Consider the following 22,432-nt stretch of genomic DNA (forward strand, 5'->3'; position numbering starts at 1 on the left):
ATCCCAGGAGTGGACCTACATCCTGCTTGTCAAGCCATGTGTAGGCGTCCCACATATAAAGTAGAGGAAGATGGACACGGATGTTAGCTCAAGGCCAGTCTTCCTCAGGAAAAAGAGGAGGATTGGTGGCAGCTGTTCACTCAGAGCTAATCTTCCTCAAAAAAAAAAAAGAATGATAATAGAAAGGTCACCAGTTAAATGGCTATGTATATCTATCACCATTTTATATAAACTCTGATTAAATTCCTATCTTCAATAACTAGTGACAAAACTATGACTCTAAATTGCTATTGAAATGTTAAATATAGTAATATAACCCGACAGCTGTCCAAGTTAACATTTTAACCATATTTTGCATTATGAGCAAAATGAGTAGCCCACATATTCTGATTATTCTGGCAGCATATGAAGTAAGCATAAAGTTAAAGTGAATCTCTGATGTTCTTCAACTTACGGCCCATTTTCTTCTAGGCTATGAGAAATATAATACTATGAGGGCAGACCCAGCCTTATGCTTCCTGGAAAAGGCTGGCCGACCAGATGACAAGGCTATCGCAGCAGAACATCGAGTTTTGGATAATTTCTCTGACATAGTGGAAGGGTAAGCATGGGTGTTTAGTTCTCTTAAAGCTCTGAGTGCTCCCTATGAAGTCTGTTAGGTGCTTGTGCTAAGGCATAGCGTAACTCTAGCCTTGACTGACACATTGAGATTCTTAATGGTGGTTGTACTCATGAATGATAAATTCTTGACAAAGAGTGGGACCAGCAAAAAGGACTATATACACTGTCCTAAAGCCACACAATGTCATAAGATGCAATTAAGTGTATAAATTAATGTTACTCCCAAATGGCTTATTTGATTTATTCAGTTTTCTTTGCACCGCTTTTCTGTACAGTCACAGTAGCTGAGAGGATAACTGATTCTCTTGAAAGATATTAGCCATGCATCTCTCCTGTGCCATTTATATGGTGAAGCCTCAGGAAATTTTAACCCTGGTTATCATCTCCCAGTGGTGATTGACACATAAAGGCATTTACTCTGTCTGGATACATGCCTCAATGATGAGTTGCCATGCTAATACTGAGCCACCAGGTAGGGCAGCATTGCCCTGGTTTGGGTGCCAGTGAGTTTAACAAAACTTCTCACGTGGAGACCTGAGAGGCATGTGAAATAGTTGGCTTAGTTCGTGAATACCCACCCACCCCTTCACCTTTGAGAGATTTCTCTTTGATGATCACAACTTCAGTTTGCTTAGTGTAGGACCCTCAAAGTTTGAAATTGGGTTGTTTATTCATTGCAAATCATTTATTATGTCACCCTTTGCTCAGTAGAGCAAAGTAGTAAAAATAAACAAGGAAGCATGGACCATTCAAATGAAATAATAAAAGTACATAGTTGGGAATGATGGAGAGAATACATTAAACAATGGAAAGGGCTGTCAAGAGAAAGGAAGTGTGCTGGTCAAAGGGTTTCATTTCAAATGCAAGCAGTTTAGATGGTACTTTGTCAGTTTCTCCCTGTTCTTTTTTTCTGTTGAATGCTGTACCTAATTTACTCAAAGCTTAGCACCTGGCCTGCCATCCCTTCAGGCAAGAAAGAAAAGACTGTCTCCCATGCTGGCTTGTATGTTTGGCCAGGTCTTCATCCTAGGTTCCTCTTAGTGCAAGAAGATATATTGTTAACATTTTCTCATGCTTCTGGATAATTTTAGGGTTGACTTTGATAAGGATTGTGAAGATCCTGAATATAAACCACTCCAGGGTCCCCCAAAGGACCAAGATGATGAGGTAAGAAATTCTCATTTGAGTCTAGCTTTTCTCTATTTCTAAATAGTTAAGTATCTCCAATTCCCTGAATCCTGAAGTATGTTGATAATACAAAATGGAAAGTAATCGCATTTGAAAATATAATGTATTAATGGAAAGAGGGAGATCAGGGATGGCTTTGTGGAGGAGGTGGGACCCAAGCTGAACATTGAAGTATATATTATTTGACTGCTAAATTCCTGAGTCCCATTATCTTCAAGCCATTAATAAGAACAGATGTTTCAGGTTCTACTTTCGTAATCTTTCAGTTGGTTGCTTCCGGTTTTTTGTGAGGGTTCCTTTGATTAGAAATTTTTCTTGATCCCTTGGTGCCATAGAAGGACACACATAAGAAAGTGATTTCAGAGTGCCAACTTCCCCCCCTTTCCCTCCCCCCTCCATCCTGTGGGGTGGATCTCCTTCTCTAGGGTGATCCCTTGATGATGATGGATGAGGAGATCTCAGTGATTGATGGAGATGAAGGTAAACTTCTAGGTCAACTGGTACAATTTTGTGTGGGGTGGTGGGGTTGGGGAATTACTGACTGAATTTTATCCTATCCTGGGATTTCTAAGAGCTTTACCTTTGGGTGGGTTGAAATGCCAGTATTATCTCTGCCACCTTTCCTGTACTTCTGTTCATTCTACTTTGCTTCCTACAGCCCAGGTGACCCAACAGCCAGGCCATGTATTTTGGCCTCCAGGCTCTGCTCTGACAGCTAGGCTTCGGCGCCTAGTAACGGCCTATCAGCGCAGCTACAAGAGAGAACAGATGAAGATAGAGGCTGCAGAACGTGGGGACCGGAGACGGCGGCGCTGTGAGGCAGCCTTCAAGCTAAAAGAAATTGCACGGCGGGAGAAACAGCAACGGTAAAATATGGCTGAGAATTTGGGCTGAGCTGTCAGTTTGTCTTGAACTATGTATGGGCTCTATCTGAAAAGCATCTTAGGAAGGATTTATTTGGAATTCCCTACAGTGGGACCATCTTTTTTGCCTTTAATTGTTACACCTCTACGATATAAAACCTCATTTGTGTGCATAATCATAAATCCCAGAAAAGTCTTCTATGTAGCCATTCTCGTTAAGTTGTTTGCTTGCGTCATTTTTTCCCCTTAGCTTGCTAATTCTTAAATTCTTACACGTTATACAGTACCTGTTACTACCTCTTCTGCTGTCTTCTGGTCCTTTTTTTTTTTTGCCCCTACTTTCAATTTTTGTGTATTCAAATATTCAAAGCTACACTAAGAAGTAAGCAGTTTCTCTGTGTTCTTTTGATCACTGTTGCCTGTTTCCTCTTCCCTTTGTAGATGGACAAGGCGTGAACAAACTGATTTCTATCGAGTAGTGTCTACCTTTGGTGTGGAGTATGACCCTGATACCATGCAGTTCCACTGGGATCGCTTCCGCACTTTTGCCCGACTAGACAAAAAAACAGATGAAAGCCTTACCAAGTACTTCCATGGCTTTGTGGCCATGTGCCGCCAAGTGTGCCGCCTTCCCCCAGCAGCTGGAGATGGTAAGCAAGACTGGAGAATCTTGGTTGGGTAGGAATGGCTGGTGACAGAACCAACTCTTGGTTCATTTCTCCTTCCACTCCTATCTCTTGCAGAGCCCCCGGACCCTAATCTGTTCATTGAGCCTATCACTGAGGAGAGGGCCTCACGGACTCTCTACCGTATCGAATTGCTTCGGCGCTTACGGGAACAAGTTTTATGTCACCCTCTTTTGGAAGATCGGCTGGCATTATGCCAGCCTCCAGGTCCTGAATTGCCCAAATGGTGGGAGCCCGTTCGGCATGATGGGGAGCTTCTACGAGGGGCAGCCCGCCATGGGGTGAGCCAAACAGACTGCAACATCATGCAGGACCCAGACTTCTCTTTTCTGGCTGCCCGTATGAATTATATGCAGAACCATCAGGCAGGAGCACCAGCTCCATCCCTGTCACGCTGCTCTACTCCACTGCTACACCAGCAGTATACCTCGCGCACTGCCTCACCACTGCCCCTGCGCCCAGATGCTCCTGTTGAAAAGCCACCCGAGGAGACAGCTGCCCAGGTCCCCAGTCTGGAGAGTCTGACTTTAAAGCTAGAGCATGAGGTGGTGGCCAGGAGCCGACCAACCCCACAAGACTATGAGATGCGAGTAGCCCCCTCTGATACTACCCCTCTGGTTTCCCGGAGTGTTCCACCAGTCAAACTGGAGGATGAGGATGATTCAGACTCTGAGCTGGACTTGAGCAAGCTGTCACCATCATCCTCTTCTTCCTCATCCTCATCCAGCTCCAGCTCCAGCACTGATGAGAGTGAGGACGAGAAGGAAGAGAAGCTAAGTGAGTGCATGTGACAGGCTGGTGGCCCTCTCCCCCATTTCCCCCCTCTCTGCTCTTTCTCTTTTCTAAATGCATCCTCTGAGAGAGATTCTGATTTTGATTTGATAGAATGTTGAGAGTTCTGTTATTCTTTGGGTCTTTATTTAAAGCCCATTAATGCCATTCCTATCTAACTTTGTTCTTCTATCTTTGATCACACATTTCATATAATCTCCAGCTGCTGACCGGTCCCACTCAAAGCTCTATGATGAAGAGAGTCTCCTGTCCCTCACTATGTCCCAAGATGGATTCCCAAATGAAGATGGAGAACAAATGACCCCTGAGCTTCTGCTGCTACAAGAAAGACAAAGAGCCTCTGAGTGGCCCAAGGTAACAGCCTGATTCCTGGACATGTAGAGTTGAGAAATACAGTGTAACATATGCAGGGAACAAGGAACAGGTGGTTTTGGTTTTCTTTGTGTTTAGTGCTACGTGTTTTCTCATGAAACTCTTCCCAGTTGACTTAGGAATCTGATAGTATTACCTCTCTCCTTTCTGCCTTATAAGTTTTACCCATCCTGATGATGATAGCACTGTTGTTTGTCACAGGATCACATAGCTAGTACTCTGGCCCTAAAACCAGTATTGATTTCTTTTTCCTTACTTAGGATCGTGTCCTGATAAACCGTATTGACCTCGTCTGCCAGGCTATACTCTCAGGGAAGTGGCCTTCTAGCCGCCGGAGCCAGGAAATGGTAACAGGAGGAATTTTGGGGCCAGGCAACCACTTGCTAGACAGTCCGTCATTGACTCCAGGAGAATATGGTGACTCTCCAGTCCCCACACCACGAAGCAGCAGTGCAGCTTCCATGGCAGAGGAGGAAGTGTCTGCAGTCACCACAGCAGCAGCTCAGTTCACCAAACTTCGCCGTGGCATGGATGAGAAGGAGTTTACGGTTCAGATCAAAGATGTAAGCTCAGCATTTAGGCACTGGGAAGTGGGGAAGGAAGCTGTAGTTCTTGCTAACTAGTTTCACTAACAGGATACTGAACTCATTTGGTTAGCTAACTTTAAAAATGAGAGGAGAAAGTCAGAGCTCACAAAGATCCACTTAGGAAAAGTTATTACAGTAAAGAGAAGGATCTTGATTTGTATCTCCTGAGGACTAGATTAAAAGAAACTATATTTTTGAAAGAAATTTAATTGACACAGGTGTTTTCTGGGTGACTTGTTTCTAGATCGTAGAAACCTAGTTTTTAAAAATTGAATTCAAATTGTGGGAAAGCTGTTAAAATGACACCTAAGTATTATGGGCCTTATTAAGTTAAAAATAAAAAGGAGTCATTCCTACTGAAATTAAATCAAGTGTTATTTACTTTATAGATGGAAAATTTTACTTTTCCTGATCCTCTTCCCTGTTGAACCCTATTAGCTGGTCATTAAGTAACAAGAAAAATTGCTTAAATTAGCATGTGACAGGAATATCAGGATTTTGCCCCTGTGATGAGTTGCCATGCTAATACTGAGATATCAGGAGAGGTGTTTTACCTTGCACTGGGTGTTGAGATAAATTCTGCTTCTCTTAAATCTACCTGAGGGGCAATAGGTCAAGAAATGAAATCTTTCTAAGGAAGAAGTATCAAAGTTTCGTTATATTTCTAATTTCTACCCTTTAGTCAGCTGGCCTTCCTTTTCACCATTGAGCCAGAGGATGACCCTTACCTCAAGTCCCTCAAAGCTTAGTCTTTACTTTAAAAACATGTGCCATGTGACGTCTTGGGTGGGTGGGTTGTCTTCCTAGGAGGAAGGATTGAAGTTAACATTCCAGAAGCACAAGCTGATGGCTAATGGAGTAATGGGAGATGGACATCCTCTGTTTCATAAGAAGAAGGGGAACAGAAAGAAGCTAGTCGAGGTGAGTGGTAGAGAAAGTCTTTAACATGATGATTAGATAAGATCTTTTTATTCCTAGTAATTGATGAAGGCAGTTGGGATTGAGGGACTAGAAGATACTAGGGTTATTTTATGGCTACCATTGGCTCTGCTCCCCCTCCCTTCCTGCCCAAAGAACAGTATGTGCTCATGGGGGTGGATTCTGGGTTTGCAGCTGGAGGTGGAGTGCATGGAAGAGCCTAATCACCTTGATGTGGACCTGGAGACCCGGATCCCTGTCATCAATAAGGTGGATGGTACTTTGCTGGTGGGTGAGGATGCCCCTCGCCGGGCTGAACTGGAGATGTGGTTACAGGGTCATCCAGAGTTCGCTGTCGATCCCCGATTTCTAGCGGTGAGTGGCAGTTCCATCCAGCAAGATTTAAAGTCATTCTCTTGGTATTTAAGCTGTAAGAGATGGAGGAAGCATGCCATATTATATCATTGTTTCTGCACCTGCAAAATAGGAGTAATAATACCCAGTCTTCCTACCTCATAGAGTTGTGAAGATCAAAATAAAATAATATTAAAGTACTTGTTAAACTAAATGCTAGGCAAATATTTGTTATTCAACCATTATATAACCACTTGATTTTTTGGGGGGAGAGATCCACTTAATGGCATTTTTCCACTAGGACCAATCCTTTATTTATCCATGCAATAAGCATTTATTGTCAAACTATACACTAGTACCTTAATTACTACTCCAGAGATCTTTATTCCTCTGGAATAACCAATACTCTTCTATTGCAGTATATGGAGGATCGTAGAAAACAGAAGTGGCAGAGATGTAAAAAAAATAATAAAGCAGAATTAAACTGTTTGGGAATGGAACCAGTACAGACAGCTAACTCTAGGAATGGAAAAAAGGTGAGTGAGACTGAGGCATTACTACGTTCACACGCTAGATGTGACTTTAGAACTCATTATTTAATGTTATTTATCTTTTTTCCAATGTATGTTTGAGAAAATTTATCTTCAGTTCACCAATATTACTAGAGTATTTTTATTAGTATTGTTACAGCCCTGTGGCATCGTCTTCTGTAGAAAAGCATAAAATTTTCAAAACTAACTTTAGCACCTAAGCACTTTACTAAAATATAAAAATTAGAACATTCAAGGCCTTATCTTTCTCTTCTACTAAGGGATTTTTGGAAAATCCTTTAACCTTTTCAGTTTGCACATCCTGAAAAGTGAGGGTTTTGGAGCAGATAGTCTCTTAAAAGTTTTATGATTCTATGTATTTTAGAAGTGATTTCGGGGCCTAGTAAGAAAAACAGTCATGGCATTCCCCAACATGTAAGAGGTTGAGAATCACTATTAATATACCAGTAATGGAAAAAGGACAGGAAACCATGTTTCATAGTTTATAATAATTTTCCTGATTAGGTTATTCCATTATTTTCAATATGCTTTTATCATGGTGATGGACCATTTGGTGGATTAAGTACTCATAATCCTTTCCACCAAACTATAACTGCAAAAGTTTCTCTTAGCTATATTTGCCTTACTTTGGGCAGTGGTTGTGTTTTTTAAACATATGTAAATCATGGTTTGGTTTGGTAAGCAGTCATTTAAAATGGATTAGCACTTTTGTATTCTGAGGAGAACATTATCTTGCACATAATATATATTTATTTGTAAGGTGAATTTATGAGGCTTATTTTTATTTTGGTGAAAAGCGGTTTTATATAAATATTGTTACTATAAAAGATTTTTTTTTTCTTTGGTGAGGAAGATTGGCCCTGAGCTAACATCCACTGCCAGTCTTTCTCTTTTTTGCCTGAGGAAGCTTGTCCCTGAGCAATCTTCCTCTGTTTTACGTGGGACGCTGCCACAGCATAGGTTGACGAGAAGTGTGTGGGGTCTGTGCCCAGGATCCAAACCTGCAAACCGTGGGCCACCAAAGCGGAATGTACGAACTTAACCACTACACCACCAGGCCAACCCCAGCAGAATATTTTAATTTTCCCTGTTAGCCTCCATGGGAGCAAGAGTGTAATAAGCAGAGTGGTTGATATGGGAGGCTGTTGGCTAGAAGGCTGGTACTGTCTCTGTCTTGAATTTAACATTATTAGAGCAGCCTGTAAAAAAGGCTCTTCTTCTAGTATTACCTATTTTTACTTCAAGTACTTTTGCTACTTGTTTATAGTCAGTTGATAACTCTAAGAAAAAAAAGATCATAGGAAATGACAGAAAATCATAATGCGACTGGCACAGAATTCTTAATGCAGAATTAATGGCATATCTAGCACTGCATTATCACAGGGACCTGCAGGAGTTTAGGTGCTGGTATTGTTACATTTTAAAAGTCTATACAAATAGAGTATTGAGATGTTTGTTTTTTCAAGTCAGAAAGGTATATTCCCAAGTCAGATGTTAGGCTTAGATTGGAAGAGAGACACAGAGAGAATCCAGAGACACAGATACCAATTGCCTGAGTTTGATGCCAGTTTACCCAGTATTGTACGTAGGTCTAGCAAAGCAGAGACACTAAAAGTAATAAGTTCCAGCTTCAGTGAACTTAACCAAAATTTACAGTCAGAACGTCTAGAAGAAGCAATTTAAAATTCAGCAGATATTTGTCTTTTACCAATGTGAAAAAAACTTATTTTATTAAATTTATTGGGGATCTTCCCCAAACTTTTTGGTGTTCTAAACATCCAGAAGTTTTAATCTGACCTGTCTGTCTTGAGTTTATCCCACTCTGATGTGATAATGAATGATAGTATTTTAAATGTCAATAGAGTTGTGCTGCATGTCACATGGTAAGATCGTGTGAACAACCTGCCATCAGTAAAGTATACTCTGCAAGTACTGATTTTTTCACTGTCCTCCTCAGGCCCTTATTAACAAAGGTAAGCATTTGTGAAATGGTTGGCCAGAGTAAAGATACAATGTAGTCATGGAAAAAAGCAAAACTCTGGTTCACATAAGTATCAGTATCAAATCCTTGATCTTAACTTCAGCATCAGAATGCTTCAACCAGCCATGCCCAGCATATCCTCCTCCTCATCACCATCAAGCTTCATCTAACTATAGTTGTTTTGCCCCTCCTAAAGACAGATTCAGTGAAAAAACATTTGCAAGCTAGGATGCTGTTGACTTCTGTTTCATTTCTTTTCACTATCTTTTGTTCCTTCCTCTCAGGGTCACCATGCTGAAACTGTGTTCAACCGGGTTTTGCCAGGGCCTCTTGCACCAGACAGCAGCAAGAAGCGGGCCCGCAGGATGCGACCAGACCTTTCTAAGATGATGGCCCTGATGCAGGGTGGAGGCACTGGGTCCCTATCTCTGCATAATACCTTCCAACACAGCAGTAGTGGCCTGCAGTCTGTGTCATCTCTGGGTCACAGCAGTGCCACTTCTGCATCTTTGCCTTTTATGCCGTTTGTGATGGGTGGTGCAGCATCATCCCCTCATGTAGACTCTAGCACCATGCTTCATCACCACCACCACCACCCCCACCCCCACCATCACCATCATCACCATCCAGGCCTGAGAGCCACTGGCTACCCTTCTTCACCAGCCACTACCACCTCTGGTACTGCCTTGAGGTTGCCACCACTGCAACCTGAGGAGGACGAGGACGATGAGGATGAAGATGATGATGATGATTTATCTCAGGGCTATGATAGCTCAGAAAGGGACTTCTCACTCATTGATGATCCTATGATGCCAGCCAACTCAGACTCCAGTGAAGATGCTGATGACTGAAGCCCCAGCATGGTCCCCATTGCTTGGGTGGCTGCTGTATTTTCATTTACTCTGGCCCTTGGACTATGGAAAAGTGGGAGGGGCAGGGGAGATGTGGGGAAACCCAGGACTCCAGGAGGTGAAAAGGAAAGAGAAAACTTGTACCTGATTGCTTCCAAATTTGAGAGGATTGGGTGGGCAGGGGATCTCCTAAAATAATACGTGACCACTTCCTCATTTCTGGGGAAGGACAGGAGACTAGAGCAGCTGATGCGCTCACCCCTCCCTAGACACCTCCATTAACCACAGACTATGTAGCGCTGGCCCAGCCTCTGGCAGAGCCTGTTCCTGGCCGAACTGTGGATACAGCTGGAGGGTCAGGAACTATTACCTTCCTTCCCCTTGGCATTAATAAATTTAAGTTAATCCTTTTCCACTCTTCCCTTGTTCTATATTTGCTCAAATCCAATATAAATATTAATTTTAAGAGTTGATGTTCATGATGGGTAATTTCAACACCACTTTCTTGAAGTTCATTATTGTTCACGTGAAGTTACCTTGAATAGGGCAAACATCTGTACTCCATTCAAGGGATATATATATTTCAGTGTAAGCTGTCCAGCTTGCTAAAGGCAAGAGAATGATTTAAGCTGGATAGTAGAATAAAGGTTGTTCCAGATTCAAACTCCAAGTTCTTAGAAGACACAGAGGAACAATTTCGTCAAGAACCATGTATGTTTTGTTTCAAATTAAGTGAAATAATGCTGCTTTTGGGAAGCCGTAAGAATGTTGTCACTTCATGAACTGTGGCAAGGGACTGGCTAACTGGAAGGACGCTGTCACGACCTGGGCCTGGGGGACTGGGTTGTGTGAAGCCCCTCAAATCATTTGTTTTCTACGACTCTTGCCCCCACCATCCCAGCGCTCAGATGAAGCCTGGGCATTTTATCTTCCTTTCTAAGGCTAAGTCCCCCCATAGCTTGAGTCGTCGTTCATCGGGAGGGTGGGTTCCCTCTCCCTGCTGTGAACTCTGGCCGAGCGGAACCTCTGACCCAGCGTCCTGGCACCAGGAATCCTTCCAGCTCTAGAGCAGCAGAGGCATTTGCTTCCCCACCATTTCTAGGAGGGGAACGTACCCAGTTACGCTGTAGTCTTCCCACTCCCATCGCACGCCAAGTCCCGCTCTTTCCGCTTCCCCTTCCTTTGCCGATGGGCGGGGCCGTCGCGCCCGCGCGCGGCAGCCCGTGCGAGGCGGGGCTGGCACGTCACGCCTCCCGCCTCCTTCGCATCGCTCAGCCGCCGCCGCCTCGGCGAAAAGTCGGAGCTCCTGGAAACCGCGGCCGGGCAGAGAGTAAGGGCGGGGGGAGGGCGTCACGTGATGACGTCGGTTCGCGTGCGGCTGTTGCTAAGTTGACAAGAAAACCCCGCGAAAATCTAGAGTCTGCGTTGCACATTTTGTTGATTTCCTCAGTCTTTTTCTTCCTTTCCTCCCTTTAACCTCCGGAGAGAGGATTGAAGGGGGAAAAAAAAAAAAAAAAATCAAGCGCTTTCGGGACCCGGAAGCGGAAAGGGCATCTTTGAGGTCGATACTTCCGGGTCACTGGGAGAGTGCGGGATTCCGGGGCCGAGAGCGGGTGGCGGAGCCGGGACCTCGCGTGATTCTCGGAACCCGAGGAGGAGCGACGTCTGTGGCTATGGCTGTGACTCTGGACAAAGACGCTTATTACCGGCGAGTGAAGAGACTGTACAGCAATTGGCGGGTGAGATAGATCCCGTAATTTTCCCTAGGGAGCCCCCCTCTGCCATCCCATAATAACCCCGTTTCTCGGCGCCCTTTTTTCCCTTTCCGTCGGGAATTCCCGGGTTCCGTGTTGCGCCCCTTTCGTTGCTCCAGGATCGTTCACTGCAGGCGGCCCCGAGTGCTGCCCCGTAACAAGGAATCTCCCACAATCACCCTGTCCTGCGGCCACCACCATCTTCCCCGCGTGCTGGCCCCCGTCATGCATAACAGCCACCTCTCGTAGTCGCTTCCCGCCCTAGAAGAGGGATAATCCGTCCCTCCCACTCCGTGATCACGTCTTGCTGCCTCCTCCTGCAGTGTTCACACACACCCACGCACCCGCTCTATCCTTCCAGAGCCACAGTATTCTGCCCCAGGTCCCGCCAGAATTACAATCCCTCTTCGTAAAGGACGGATGGAGGGGCTAGGAGGATGTGAATGGGGCTCTTCACGTTTATCATTTGCGGAGCTTTTGCTGGAGTTAAAAAAAAGAACTATTGCTCACGCGCAGCCGCCTCATGTGCTAGGCCCTGCCGTGGGTAACACAAAAACCTAACGCTGAAAACCTGCAGGTATTAGTAATACAAAAAACGATGTGATGCCTAGAACCTCATTAGTTTTCCTCTTTGGTAGAGTATCCGGGGCACGTGCTCAGAAAAAGAGCTGTTGTGGTTCCCAGTCTTTTAAAGATTGAGCAGTTTTTCTGTTTGAAAAACGTACACAGTTAAAATTTGTTTTTCTGATAGTAATTTATCAATTCACACATTTGATTGCATCCTGTGGGGCAGTCCTTCGAGCTGTCTAGCTTAAGTCTGGCCTCTGAACTCTGTCATCCAGGGAAGATAAAACTAATAATGACTTTATAAAACCTTTCAAAAATGATCAATTCTGATTTCACCATTGTAAATTGCCTTTCACGTTGATCCTGTAGTAAAAACCAAGCTAATTAAAATTGGTCATTTCCCTGCCGTTCGTGTTAAAGGTTCCTGTGCATGTTTTATCTTTTGAGGTTAAATGCATTAGATAATTTAAAATGAATTCATTGTTGCCCTTTATGAAAGGCAAAACTAAGGATTCTATGCTAGACAAATGCTGAACATAAATTTTATTTTTAAAATTTTTTATTAGTTAATTTCTACCAAATGTTTTCAAAGCTTCTCTTACCATCATATTTTTAAATATGAACATGACTCATGTTACAGAAACTATTTCTAAAGGCCTCAATATTTTCCAAAGATTAATGAGTACTTGTGTGCCAGTGGTAATAAAAAGCCCTCTTTTCCAACCCTAGACCCCCAAATTATACACCTTTGATATGGAAGTTCTTTCTAGTTCCAGTGATTCAGAGTTTATCAAATTATTCTTAATTCTCTCTAGACCATTCAGGAAAGCTAAGATTAATTTAGAACTCAGAGTTCCCCTACACAATAGGTAAATGCAAAGCTTGAAACTAGGAAAAATTTGAGGTCAGAAGACAGATTGGCAAACTTAACATCGAGTTTGACGGTCTGTAAATCCATTAAAGTTGTTATTGGCCCCTATTTTGTGTTTCTCAAAAATCATTAAAATTCATCTTGGCTCTAGTATTTAGCTTAATGATGTCATTTGAAGGGAGGATGTTAGATATTGATAAGATGGCTGGCATTATAAAGTTATGAGCCAAGTCAATATAAAAATGTACTCATTAGCAACATTTGTGTGATTAATTATGATGAAAATCATTTGAATAAACTTTCTTTTTTCCAGTTGTAAATTTTAATAACTATCCCCAGAACCCACCTGTAGAATATCTATCTATAGGCACAGTCTTTCCAGTTTACAGTACTTTCCTTCTGATCTGCTTAAGCAAAGATCATAGTTTTTTGGGATAAGTTCTGTTTGCTTATCCTCCTAGCTGTAGCAGAAAAGATAGTGAAATATGTAGGTGCATGCTATATGTTTTTCGTTTACACTTTGCCTTTTTTTAATAAGAAAACTGGCCTTGAAATAAGAGAATAATTTGAAGTTAACTGTATAGATGCTGAGCCTTGTGTTGTCAGCTCTCATCTTCAAAGAAATCTCTGTTACGACAAAAATTAACTAAAAAGCTAATTTGGGCTCCACACCACTTTTTAGTTTCACATACCTTTAAGCATAAGCCTTTCAGAACTATGTGGTTGCTTGTGGTCACTCCAGCTCTCTTCAATTACAGAGTTGTAGACAACCAAAAAAATACTAAATTTTTTTTTTTTTATCAGAGTAGGAGCTAATGAGGCTCCTCATCTCACCTGTCTGCAAGTTGAGTTTGGCTTAGGTACATATTGTGAGGCTATTGCAAATAAGATAATTTCTTAACTGTAATTTTCATAACTTATGTCCTAAAAATAGTTGCAGTGTCACAAACTTTTAACTGAGTAGAAATGTCTTAAACATTAAACCTTATGCTTGAGTGAGTAGTGCCATTTTAGAGATGAGAAAATGGGCTCAGTCAGAAATCAAACAGGAGACCTCTGTAGTGACTAGAACTTACTACTGTTTTATGACTCTTCTTGGATGTTTGCATCTAGTCCAGTCCTGCCTCTTTTTTTTTCCTTTTTCTTTTTAAAGATTGGCACCCGAGCTAACATTTGTTGCCAGTCTTTTTTTTCTGCTGCTTCTCCCCAAAGCCCCGCCCCCCCCACCCCGTACGTAGTTGTATATTTTTTTTAGCTGTGAGTCCTTCTAGTTGTGGCATGTGGGACACCACCTCAGCATGGCCTAATGAGCAGTGCCATGTCCACACCTGGGATCTGAACCGGTGAAACCCTGGGCCGCTGAAGCGGAGCAGGCGAACTTAACCACTCGGCCATGGGGCCAGCCCCCTGCCTCTTATTTTTTAAATTAGAACTGCTACAAGCACAAGGGCTTTGCAGCAACTGTCTATTTCTGCAGTAGAAAACTCCAGGTAGGATTGGTGGGTCATAAGAGTGGGCTGTGGGCTTCTCCTCCAGCCTCTTATACTTCCTGGTTCCTTATTCAGGGCTTCCCAGCCTTTTCATGATTGTGATTATTTTTAACCAAGTTATATGATAAGTACTGCACGGAGTACAGGGTGGGGAGACTACCCACCATTCCAGGGTCCCAGCTGCTTTGGGAGCTGAGGGACACAATGTCTAGGCACACCTGTAACTCATTTGACACCTCCCTACTAGGACATCCTGCTATGAGTGAACCTTGATCTCAGTCATCTGCCTTTTATCCCAAGAGAGTTCTGTAAAATGTCAGAAGAGCAGCTATTTTCAATAGGAATGCTGATCCAAAGCATTCATTCACACGGCTCTGTGCCGCCGGTCAGGATTGAGGTGTTGCATGGCTCCAGCTAACCCCAAAAAGAAAGTTTGTGCCTATGGAGAAAACTAATAAGCTGTAGTGTCAGTGCTTCTCTTGATGCTGCTTTCTGGCTCTTTGCTCAGTTTTGTCCTGGTCAAATTTCATGTTTTGGATTGCTCTCCAAGACTAGACAGTTACCTTCTGTGGCTTAGGAAGGTTCTTTAAGATATAGGCAATTCCCATACTACTTTCAGCAATATAATGGGTTACTTTCACCCATCTCAGTTCTTTTATGACTCCTTTATCTCTGAAATGGGATAGAGAAAGGTTTAAATAATGCTTTGGTCTTGAGTAAAGAGGAGGGCTAGATGGAAGTAAATGTCTGGACAGGTTGGGATTTGTTTATTTTTACTTAACTTTTAGTCTATTCTAGTTATCTACTTTTTTGTATTTGTTTTTTATCCCTATTACCAAGTGTAGTGCTTGGCATGTCTAGGCACTCAGTGAACAATGGTGACTTGATTTCCAAGTTTTCATGCATTGTTTTCTTGGTTTGCAGGAATTTCTATCAAAGGCATACTTTGAGTGACCACTAAGTCCTGCCTTTCTTGGAACTGTTCACCTATTGTCCCTATGTAATTATTAATGGCATACCCTTTTATTTTCAGAATTGGTCTTGGTTTGAACGATAGATTGTATGGGTAATCCTAGCTGTAACAAGCGACTTCAAAAATATTTCCTCTTTTAATGCAATACCCATTTGGTTCAAAGGAAGATAGTTGTTTCTCTGCTACAGTATTTCCCCAACTTTTATCATTCAGATACTACCTTCACAATTTTCACCAATTCCTTATCATCTATATTGTTTACCTCGCACTTTAAAATTTTTACTCAAGTAATTCATACATAGGTTTTTAAAAACCAAATAGTTCTAAGAGCCTTAAAACAGAAAACACTCGACTGCCCCAGAAGCAATCACTCTCAGTTCTTTTGTTTCTTTCATGTTTTGGAATAATATCTGTATACTGCTATTTCTTGATTTATCAGTTTTAGATATTAGCTTGCTTTGGTAGATTAGGATTAAAATTTAACTTTTTTTGAAAATTGTAAATTTAAAATAAATTTTTAAATGTTATTGAGGTCATAATAGTTTATAACTGTGAAATTTCATTTGTGCGTCATTATTTGTCAGTCACCATATAAATGTGCCCCTTCACCCGAACCTCCTTCCTCTCTGGTAACCACTAAACCGTTCTCTTTGTCCGTGTGTTAGTTTATCTTCCACGTATGAGTAAAATCATACAGTGTCTTTCTGTGTCTGGCTTATTTCACTTAATGTAATGCCCTCCAGGTCCATCCATGTTGTTGCGAATGGGATGATTTTATCTTTTATGGCTAAGTAGTATTCCTTTGTGTGTGTGTGTGTGTGCGTGTGTGTGTGTGTGTGTGTGTGTGTGTGACCACATCTTTATCCAATCATCAGTCAGTGGGCACTTGGATTGCTTCCAAATCTTAGCTGTTGTAAATAATGCTGCAGTGAACGTAGGGGTGCATAAGTCTCTTTGAATTGTTGATTTCAAGTTCTTTGCATAAAGACCCGGTAGTAGGATAGCTGGGTCATATGGTATTTCTATTTTTAATTTTCTTCTTTTTTAATTTTTTGAGATATCTCCATACTGTTTTCCATAGTGGCTGCACCAGTTTGCATTCCCACCAGCAGTGTATGAGGGTTCCCTTTCCTCCACATCCTCTCCAACATTGGTTATTTTTTGTTTTGGTGATTATAGCCATTCTGACAGGTGTAAGGTGATATCTTAGTGTAGTTTTGATTTGCATGAAATTTAACTTTTTTATACCATCACATTTATCCCAACTTCTCTACCTTCTAATATTTTAAAAATTTCTTCCTGACATATTGTTATGAAAATTTTCAAACAGAGAAAGGTGAAAGAATTTTACAGTGAACACCCATGTACCCACCACCTAGATTATACAATTATTTTAATATATTTGCTTTATGATACATCCACCCCCTTGATGTTTTTTTCACAATTTTTAGTAAAATAAATAGTTTACACTGTTATGCTCTTGTAAATATTTTTACTGCTGGGTGAAGTAAAGAAATAGTTACCATTCCTTTTCTCTACAGTTTTTCATTTTTCCTGGCATTAATGAGTGCCTCAATTTTTCTCCTTTTTTTAATGTCCCTAGCCTTAATTTTTTCCTGCAAGTCTGTCATAATCTCATCAATCTTTTATTCTAAAATTCTTACACTCATCAGATATTTTGTTAATTCCGTGATTGTCTTTTAAACACTACCACCACCGCCACCACCCAATCAACTTTACATTATCCTGCTGTCTGTATAGGGTGATCTCCTGGTCTGTTGAATCTTGGAACTTTCCAGTGTTGGGTCCCGTATAGTATCCTAGAGCCCATGTCTTGATTTATTTCTTCGTTTTATTACAGCATTTTCTCTAAGAGCTTCGTAAGAAAGGATATAGAGAATATATATTTCTTGAGCCCTTGTGTGTGTTAAAAGTTTTATTTTATCTTCACTTTTGGTTAATAATACAGTTAGTGGGTATAAAATTTGCGGTTGAAAAGCTTTCAGAATTCTCAGAATTTTGAAGCATTTGTTCATCAGTCTTGAAGCTTGCACTGTTACCTTGGAGAAGGCCGATGTGATTCTGTTTCCTGTTCCATATCCATGGCCTGTTGTTCTCTGTAAAACGTTTAGAATCATCTCTTTATTCCTTGTGGTTTGAAATTTCACTGCCTTGGTGTGAGTCTTTTTTTTCCCTTCCTTGCACTGAGTTGAGAAGTAAGAGGCTCTTTTAATCTCAAGACTTATATCCTTTGGTGCTGGAATCTTGCATTCTTTGATCTTGTTTTCCTCTCCATTTCTTCAGTGATTTTTTTCCCCCCTGAAATTCCTATTCGGTAAGGTTTAGACTTCTGGGCTTAAATTTGTTTATCTTTTCATTTCATTTCCTATTTCTTTGTCTTCTACTTCTAGATGCTGTTTCTTAACTTCATTTTCCCACTTTCTATCGAATTTTTTTTTTAATTTCACCTATTTTGAATTTCTAAGAGTCCTTTTTATCCTCTGTTCTTTTCTTGTTTTATGGTTGTACTATATATATTTCTCTTATAGGGTCTTTTTGTTTGTTTGTTTTGTTTTCTGTCCTCTGCCTTGTCTGTTTCCTCTGGGTTTGTTTGCTTTCTCTATTACATATTAACAAAAATCAAAATGAGGCTTGGCTATCCATCCATCTTAATAAAGTAATAAGAAACTGGTTGGAAGCTCTGCAGAATGAGGCCTCTCACCTGGTAGGGGTTACTATAGAGTGATTATGCTGTTTTATTCCATGGAAGACCCCCAAATGTCGGTATCTGAAGTGTTTTCTCTGAATTCAATGAGGATGCACAAAGAAAAATCCTCCACTTCTTGTCTTTGGGGCATTTGTTCCCCATTATTGTCATTCAAAATACAGACTTCCCTTTAATTCCCCAACATTTTAATACTTGCCTTCTGCTGGGCCTACTATTTGAGTCTAGAGCCTTTCTTACTTTCTTAGCCCATCTCTCCAGAGAATAAAGCACATCTTTTTGTAGAGGGATTAGGAGTTGTCTCAGGGCTTCTGAGAACTGGGAGTCCAGCTTTTAAGCTTGCTGTCCAGACCTTCTGTTCTCAGCCCTGAACTCATCCATGTGCAATATACCCCATTCCCCTTCTCTGATACTTGGTGCCTCCTGAGTTCTGAGCCCACTGGGGCTCTATGAGAGATGCACACTCATCATCAATATCTTCCCAGCAAGAATACTTGTCAAGCACTTAGGGTATAGCTACCCCAGCTCTGCTTAGTCATTTACCACTTTGTTCTCTTCATCTCCCAAAAAACTGTTGAACTCCTTAAACCTACATGCATTCAGAAAAGACACTTTACATGACTATAATTGGAGAATCGTGTCACCTTCCAAAAATAAAAAGTACTGTTAAAAAAATGAAGATAATGTAAGCATAGCTGCATTGTTAAATTGTAGCAGGTGGTAAGGACTAGCATTAAACAGATAGAGTCTTGATGTGGTCAAGTGGATTAAAAGAGAATTGAAAAGTGTATAACTTTTTTGCTCTAAATATTTAAAGCCACATCTGGGATCACCTAAAGTCGCCTCCTCTGTGAGTTGTACACTTTCAGAAAGTCTCTTCTACTCTCCACACCCTGTACTGATCATGTCGTCACCAGCTCGTCTTTGACATCAGTAACAATAGTCGTGTGATACACGTGGGGAATTTTTAACAAACAGCCATTTTAGTCTTTAATAATAATGATGGCAAATATATAGTAGTTTCAATGAGCTAGGCACTAGTCTAAGTACTTGATACACATTAGCAAATTTAATTCTCAGAGCAATACTTACAGATGCGAAGACTGAGGAGACTGAAGCACAGAGAGGTTGGGTTGCAGTGAGTGGTGGGGTCAAGGATTCACGCCCAGGCAGTCTGGCTTCAGAGTGAGCCCTTTTACCCAGTAGACATACTGTCTTTCTAAATATAGAAGGCAGACTTTGATTCCTATCACTTGCAGTTGCTGAAAGAAATTTCTGGTAAATTTAAGAGGTCACCAACACTAACATCTTACCTGAAAAGTTTATCAAATGATTCTAAGTCTCCTTGTAGATGAAAATCAGAAACCTTTTAAAGAAATTCTTTTTTATCTTTAGGACCCTAAAGAAAGTGTTCTCTCATCTGATTTGTTAACTGAAAGAGAGAGAGATGGTAGAAAAAGTATAATTTTGCCTGTTAGTCTATAATAATTGTGTCCTAATAGAAAATATGTATTTTAGACTTAATATGTGTGTTTTAATTAGACTTTCAGCACCTTTTATAAAAGCTGAAATCATCATTAGTGTGAGAACTGCCTATATATTTGCGTGGGAGTGCCGAGTGTGCTAGGTCTTGATTTGGTGTTTTGAATATGATGATGCTTACTGTGTTTTATTGTGAGGATTACAGATAATAACTGCAAGGCATGTACAAAAAGTGGCTGCTCAGTAAATACTCCCATCTAAAACACCTTTTTCAGCAAGACTTGGTGGACCAGACAGACTGGAAGGAGGCAGAATTTGGAGACAGAAAGGGTTTGGTGGATGTTGAGAGTCTGTGCATACCAGGGCTCACTGCTGCAAGATGGTTCATCTAGAAGGGGGAGCACAGGAATCGCAAGTCCAGATAGATTTGACAAGGGCTCAAGTCTAAGTCCTGAAGAACAGCCCAAGCAGAAGAGATCAGGTAGGAATCTGGGGCCATTTAAGCGGCACAGAGTCAAGCCCCAGCTGCCTCCAAGAGCCAGTGCTTGGAACTGGCTGTAGGACTGGTCCTGGGGCAATGACTGCTAGCCTTGTGGCTTTCTTTTTTTAACCAGCCCCACTACACTCCAGTATTTTAAAATTCTAGACATAATCTGGAATTTAATCCGAAAGTATTTCAGTATTATATATAACTTTATTATACTGTTACTTTGGGTAACTTACCATATGAATTTTATAAGCAGATTATTAAAAATCTCCCACAGTTTCAAAAGACTATTTTTGGATGTAATCTGTATAAGGTGTTTATACTCCTCATAAGGTTTGAAATATGTTTGAAATATTCAAAAAAATATGAAATTTGTTTGAAAATACAAAATAGCGGCCCAGATTTTGCTGTCAAAATATTTGGTTTTGGGGCCAGCCCCATGGCCGAGTGGTTAAGTTCGTGCACTCTGCTTCGGCAGCCCAGGGTTTGGCCATTTCGGATCCTGGACGCGGACATGGCACTGCTCATCAAGCCATGCTGAGGCGGCATCCCACGTGCTACAACTGGAAGGACTCACAACTAAAAATACACAACTATGTACCAGGGGGCTTTGGGGAGAAAAAGGAAAAAAATAAAATCTTTAAAAAAAAAAATTGGTTTTATTGTAATCCTTTTCACTGAATCACATTTTATGAAAATTTTATCTAAATTTATCTTTAGATATCTTAAATTCTGCTATTATTTCTTTCTTTTGGTGTTAGAGCCCACCAGTTTCTGTAAAGAATAAATTAAGAATATTCTATGAAATGGTCAGAGCAACTGGGTTCCAAAAGAAATTAGGATTCATTGTCTCACCTTTTTGATTGGCACTGGAAAACTAGGCATTTTATGAATTGAAATCCTTGAGATTTGATGGATTTATTTCCGCAGTCTTCATTAAAAAGCTGAACATGTGGGTCTTTTTTTCTCTGTCCTGATTTTCAATTATGTTGAGATTCCTTTGGATGATTTTCCCATATTATTAATAAAGTTGCATGATTATACTTTTTCATATACTTTTTAAAAACGTGTTAGTGTATTGAAATTTTGTATACGTTCAGACCTTTTTCTTTGCTGAAAAATTTTGACTCAACCAAGATTTCAAATATCAAAAAATATACTACAAGGGACTTTTTGGTTAGTTTCAGTGGTATTTTTTGTAGACATATTTAGGGAAGAAAATTATATATCTGTATCCACAAGACTTTATAAGCACTAAATATAAGAGAGTGCCAATTGCTAATTTCGGGAGGTTACTAAGGTTCTAGTAATATTGCCACAAAATCCCATGTTTACTGAAGAATTGCAGTATGTATAGCAAAACTTCAGAGAGGAGAGACTATTTAATGCCGAAGTTAGTGTTACTATATCTGATAGGAATTGTATACCACAGTGCTTCTCAAACTCTGATATCAAGACCCCTTTACATTCTTAAATTATTCAGGACCCCAAAGAACCTTTCTTTGTATCGGTTGTATCAAGTGTATGAAGAAAATCTGGCGTCATACATACTTGGAGCTGGAAAAAGAAAGCTATTTTAATAACCTTTTCAAATAATTATGGACATTCTTTGTTACTACACTAAAACGCTAGAAGTGGTAATCTCTTAAAAGTTAGTTATAATGTGAAATCTAAAACCACAACCATGAACTTTTCTTCTTTCTTTTTTTCTTTTCTTTTTTTGCTGAGGAAGATTTGCCCTGAGCTAACGTGTGCCATTCTTTCTCAATTTTGTACGTGGGTAGCCGCCACAGCATGGCTGCCGATGAGTGGTGTAGGTCAGTGCCCAGGAACTGAACCTGGGCCACTGAAGCAGAGCATGCTGAACTTAACCACTAGGCCACAGGGCTGGCCCCAACAATGAACTTTTCATACTCAAGTTATTGTTCCTTCTTGCACCTTTGATCCTTTACCCAGGGATGACTTTGTAACATCACCATGTAATATTTGGAAAATATTGGTTCCCTCAGTTGTGCAGATCTTCTAAATGTACACATTTCATTATACAATATCAAAGAATCATGTATGTAAACGTCACTACTGATCTCATCAGAAGAGTCTTGAGTGAGTAGTGAAGCTGTCAAGTTGACAGTGGTGGGTACAAGTTTTTTCAAAATTTTATTTTTGCTTGAAAACTCAAATTTTATCATTGACAACACACATCATTTGCTTTCCGTGAAGTGACAGGCTTCATGCATTTTCAAGAAAATGTATACTGGATACCCAAATCTGTTTAAATGTCTAGTTCAACTTGCTACTCAAGTAATTGTACAAATGCTT

At 40.8% G+C, this 22,432-nt stretch overlaps 2 protein-coding genes and 2 non-coding genes across 10 annotated transcripts in view; all 4 read left to right on the forward strand.

Annotated features, from left to right (window-relative positions):
* The window catches only part of CHD8 (chromodomain helicase DNA binding protein 8), a 57,894-nt gene extending 47,719 nt beyond the window's left edge, over positions 1-10,175 (forward strand). For 6 of the 7 annotated variants that reach the window (XM_046653938.1, XM_046653939.1, XM_046653942.1 and 3 more), the window contains 12 exons: positions 472-601; positions 1,713-1,788; positions 2,235-2,289; positions 2,468-2,675; positions 3,114-3,322; positions 3,416-4,135; positions 4,353-4,504; positions 4,783-5,085; positions 5,917-6,030; positions 6,223-6,402; positions 6,801-6,917; positions 9,198-10,175. In XM_046653938.1, the coding sequence (XP_046509894.1) occupies positions 472-601; positions 1,713-1,788; positions 2,235-2,289; positions 2,468-2,675; positions 3,114-3,322; positions 3,416-4,135; positions 4,353-4,504; positions 4,783-5,085; positions 5,917-6,030; positions 6,223-6,402; positions 6,801-6,917; positions 9,198-9,764 (2,831 nt within the window). In that variant the 3' untranslated portion in view covers positions 9,765-10,175. The remainder of the gene's footprint in view (positions 1-471; positions 602-1,712; positions 1,789-2,234; positions 2,290-2,467; positions 2,676-3,113; positions 3,323-3,415; positions 4,136-4,352; positions 4,505-4,782; positions 5,086-5,916; positions 6,031-6,222; positions 6,403-6,800; positions 6,918-9,197) is intronic. The other variant, XM_046653941.1, reaches the window with a different exon arrangement.
* LOC124236517 (small nucleolar RNA U6-53/MBII-28) lies at positions 1,055-1,164 on the forward strand. Its single transcript, XR_006887754.1, has one exon. It is a non-coding gene; the product is annotated as a small nucleolar RNA U6-53/MBII-28 (small nucleolar RNA).
* On the forward strand, positions 5,611-5,716 carry LOC124236518 (small nucleolar RNA U6-53/MBII-28). Its single transcript, XR_006887755.1, has one exon. It is a non-coding gene; the product is annotated as a small nucleolar RNA U6-53/MBII-28 (small nucleolar RNA).
* A 1,129-nt stretch (positions 10,176-11,304) lies between the features above and the next one.
* SUPT16H (SPT16 homolog, facilitates chromatin remodeling subunit) overlaps positions 11,305-22,432 on the forward strand; it is a 38,351-nt gene continuing 27,223 nt past the window's right edge. The window contains exon 1 of the mRNA XM_046653946.1: positions 11,305-11,503. Within this exon, the coding sequence (XP_046509902.1) occupies positions 11,438-11,503 (66 nt within the window). The 5' untranslated portion in view covers positions 11,305-11,437. The remainder of the gene's footprint in view (positions 11,504-22,432) is intronic.

Source organism: Equus quagga, chromosome 2 (genome assembly GCF_021613505.1).
Source record: "Equus quagga isolate Etosha38 chromosome 2, UCLA_HA_Equagga_1.0, whole genome shotgun sequence".
NCBI lineage: Eukaryota > Metazoa > Chordata > Mammalia > Perissodactyla > Equidae > Equus > Equus quagga.